This window comes from Alligator sinensis, unplaced genomic scaffold (genome assembly GCF_000455745.1).
Source record: "Alligator sinensis unplaced genomic scaffold, ASM45574v1 scaffold1339_1, whole genome shotgun sequence".
Classification (NCBI taxonomy): domain Eukaryota; kingdom Metazoa; phylum Chordata; order Crocodylia; family Alligatoridae; genus Alligator; species Alligator sinensis.
Genome location: NW_005842490.1, coordinates 403,343 through 407,626, shown reverse-complemented (window position 1 = coordinate 407,626; position 4,284 = coordinate 403,343). Strand labels below are relative to the sequence as shown.

Genomic DNA, 4,284 nt, shown 5'->3' with positions numbered 1-4,284 from the left:
CTTCCGATTCATTTGAGGAATAAAAGTGCTTTCCTTTGGTAGGTAGATCACAGTTAAAGAACGTTTTGTTCTGCTGAGAGGTAAGCTATTTTGGACATAGTGGAAACAGTGTCTTTCATACTCCTAAAGAAGGGAGCCATAAGTCCTATTTTTAAAAATTACATGTATGCTTAGGGCAGAACCCAAGGCCATATCTAGACTGCAAATGTGCTCAGCAGCAGCATCCCCAAAAATGCCATGCAACTCAGTGCATGTTACCTCTTATACTGGAAATTGTATAGTCTGTGCAGTGCCAAGGGAAGGTTAATTGTTATAGACTCCCAATGGTATGTCTATAATCTAGATGTGGCCTACATTCCATTGATTTTTCAAAGAGCTTTAGGCTCTTAAATCACTATTGGAAAGGAAACTTGGGTACTTTTGAATTTTTTACTCCAAAATGTCCAACTACAAAGATAAGTAACAGAGGACAACAATGGGTAACAGAGGATACACATTTTTGCCAAGACTGTCACTCTTATTCTATTTTGTTATACGCATAGATAGATATATACACATGTATTATATATGTGAACTGTTGAGTGCTCAAAAGGGTGGGTAAAGCAACATTTTGGGGTAGTAGTAATTAACAACCATGTCTCCTTTTCCCTCCAGTCAGCGTTGTACAAGTTTATCGCTGTACATGCTATTATGTAGGCAAGATATTCCAATAGCAGCTGACATGGCCTACTAAAGGCAATGCACTGCAAGAGCCCGATTCTTCTGCACAAGTAGGCAGTCACTCTATTGGTGTCTTCCACTTGTAAAGGTTAGCAGAATCCCTGAGAATGCAGTCAGTAAGAGGAAGTCCCCAGGTACAATGCCTTCCAATGATGCAGACTAGAGCCAGTTTGGTGGCTCTTATCCCACTCACCTTCTCTTCAGCAGGGAAAGATGTAGGTGGAGAAAAGAAAGCACGGCCAGAATATCTCTTCTCTGTGCCAGTCCTCAGCTACAAGATAAAGCCTGGCATAAAAGGACAGTTCCTCAGGCTGCTCTAATACAGTGTAGAGATAGTGGCCAGCATGGAGCAGGAGGATAAAGACATCTCCTTTAAGGCCCCTCACATGCAGAGCTCCAGCCAGCACAAGCATACTACAAGACCAAGTCAGGCTTTGCTTGGATTTTCTTTTACAACATGTGCTTCTACCTGCTCCTGCTTATTTCCAATAACACAAATGAACGGACAGTGGCACAGCCTATTAGATCATAATAAAACAGCTTGAGGTAACACAATAGGACTGTGAGAACCTTTGAGTGTTGATTCGATTCGGAGGTGATTCGGCCCAATTGGGTGGCCAAATCTCCAAATCTGAATCGAATCAGGGGACCAATAATAAGGTCCGAATCAATTCAAAACTCTCTGAATCTTTGGAAAAGATTTGAAGAGCCTCAATGAATCGGGAAGTCCCCACCCCCTGCAGCAGGGAGCTGGAGCCAGACTCAGAAGAGGTTAAGTAGGGTCAGGGGAGGGGAAGCTGAAGAAAGCAGAGGGGACCATGGGAAGACCCATGCCAGGCCCCATCTCCAGTCCCCCCAACCTTCACCCACTCCTCCAGCCCCCCCCCCATGTCTGCCCCGCCTGCCCCAGTTCCCAGTGCTTAAAATAAAAGCCCCGATTCACTGGCTGCTGCCCAGCAGGCAGTTGATCCCCACTGCCCCTCACTGCCCCACTCTGCATGGGGAGCTCTGCATGAGCCCCCCAACCTCTCCCTGCTCTCCCAGCCCCCACCCCCACAGCTGCTCTGCCCACCCCACCTCTGGCCCTTTAAGAAAAAAAGCCTGAAAAAACACTGGGACTCACCAGCTCCTGCAGCAGCCAGTGTGGGGCAGTGGGGATCACCCTCCACCCAGCAGCACCCAGTGAGTTGGGGCTTTTTTTTTTTTTAAGTGCCACTGGCAGCCATTGCTGGGGCTGGGAGAGCCGGCGGGGGATGGGTCTGGGTGATTTGGAGATTCAGATATTTGGCTGCAGCTGAATCTCCAAATCAGAATTGGCCGAATTGATTCAGGACAGCGATCTGAATCACTGAATCAAATCACCGTCCCCTGAAATCGGCCGAATCCAAAGTGAATACTAGCTGCTTCACACAGGCCTATAACACAATGCTTTGTACATTTCTTCATTACCTTTCTTAGGGGAACCACAGCGTGGTTTACAAATGCGAATTAACCAAGGCAGCAGTACCACTGTATTTTATGGGTGGGGTGACAGACATTAAAGAGGCTTGTCCAAGTGGCTCTGTAGCAGTGCTGGAAATAGGAGTGAGAGTCTGGAGATGTGGATTCTGCCTTCTAAACACTTAATCATAATTCCTCTGACTCATGAGTCCATGCTTTAGGCACATAAATTACTCAAGTTCCTTCGTATTCATTCTTTCTTTATAGAGCCAAATCGGGTCCTACATAGAGATGGAAACTGCTTCCTTCCTCCAGCGAATGAACATTCTGCTTCAGCAGCCCTGCCAAGCCAGAGAAAGAGGCTGGAAATCTGCTTCTCTCTGTTGTAAGCATTGTAATCCCATCTGTCTTCAATGGCGTGCACTGAACATAATTATTTCTCAATGCACTTCCATATCTGCTTACTACTTTCTGTTAATTTCATATGAATAGACGAAGGCAATTAGAAGTGCCTTCTGGTTAACTATATCAGGTGATTCTCCTTGGGGCTTTGCTTTTAGCTAGGGAATAATGGTGCACAGAAAAATAAGGGAAACATTTCAGTGACCTTTCCATGAACCCCAGGTCATTTTACAGTTTGTAAATTGAGATTCGAGGCTAACAATAAAGGATATAGCCTGGTTCTTCTGGTCTGATGCTGTATCCCTCTTCATCAAGCTCAGGTGAATTCTGAATAGGGTGTAAATAAACAAAGTAATTAGGGTTTTTGCAAAACGTTTTACTGAAGAGTAGCATGAGCTATTTTTTCTACGGGGAAAAAAGATGTCAAAGCAAGCACTGGACTGGCGAAATTAAACATTGTCCAAGTCCAGGAAAGGTAGAGCAAGATAAAAAGGAATGCTTGCTTTGCAAGGAGTCTAATATGGCTGCAACTGTTCTTTCTACCACCCATAATACCATGACACGGTAAATGATATCATGATTAACTCTGGCAGTGTCAATCAAATACACTGTGCAGAGCTGAGCTGTCAAGCACATGCATTTGCAGTGAGTTTCCAGAAGTAAGGGCGGGGATAGGAAAAATAATTGAGAAGAGACAAAGTTCTTTGTGTAAATGTATTATCTTTTATTAAACCAACCAAATAGTTGGAAAAATTGTTCTTTGCAAGCTGTTGGGAACAAATGCCCTTCTTCAGGCAGAGGGAGAGTCTGCCTTTACCATGGGTTTGAACTTAAGAACTGAGAAGAAACTTAAAAATTCAATCAATCACAATTAACATTTTTTCCCCCCAATTAGCTTTGATGTCTTCCATACTGATGGTACAAATCTGTCTCAAATAAAACTCTCCATATTGCTTAAGGCATTTTATATTTAATGAGTAATGGGAACCAACTAGTTTCTAGGCAGTTTTATACAATGCAATTAACATGCATATATAAAATATATTCCAGATTAAGGATAGGTTTCAACTACTCATCTGCAAGGCAATAAAATATCTGAATTCATTATTTTTTTTCACAAAATCTCATTCTTACAATTGCCAGTTCTACTTTGACACTAGGACTCACTTCATCACTTAGGGAGGCTCTGTCAGCATGAAAATTGATTAGATCTCTATGACAATTTTTGCTGGTTATTACAGAAGTCTCTCTCACATCTGTTGCTGCATGGTATGCAAACAGGGGAAGCTATCTACGGTAGAACTGACAATACATAAAAATCATCTAATTTACAAAGTCAAGAAGCAAAAACTAAAGTGAGTGTGTGTGTATGCATGCGTCTGTGCATCCCTGATGACAGTTGTAATTTTTAAGAGCCACAGGCAACTTCCAGAGTGAAGCACACATTGAAAACTATTAGTGTCTCATTAATGTTTCATAGTTTCATAGTAGTTAGGGGTCAGAAGGGACCTGAATAGATCATCTAGTCTGCCCCCCCCACCCCCCCCACTGGCAGAAGCACACGCTGGGATTACATGACCCCAGACAGGTGTTCATCCAACCTCTTTTTGAATTTACCCAAGGTTAGGAGCGAGGACCACTTCCCTAGGAAGTTGGTTCCAGATCCTAGCTACCCTGACAGTGAAATAGTGCCTCCTAATCTCTAACCTGAACCTATTCTCC

The 4,284-nt window shown here is 43.4% G+C and overlaps 1 protein-coding gene across 1 annotated transcript in view; it reads right to left on the bottom strand.

The window, feature by feature from the left end:
• The window catches only part of SGIP1 (SH3 domain GRB2 like endophilin interacting protein 1), a 97,839-nt gene that overhangs the window by 83,176 nt on the left and 10,379 nt on the right, over window positions 1–4,284 (bottom strand). Inside the window, 2 exon segments of the mRNA XM_025212869.1 lie at window positions 2–42; window positions 2,835–2,889. Of these exon segments, the coding sequence (XP_025068654.1) occupies window positions 2–42; window positions 2,835–2,889 (96 nt within the window).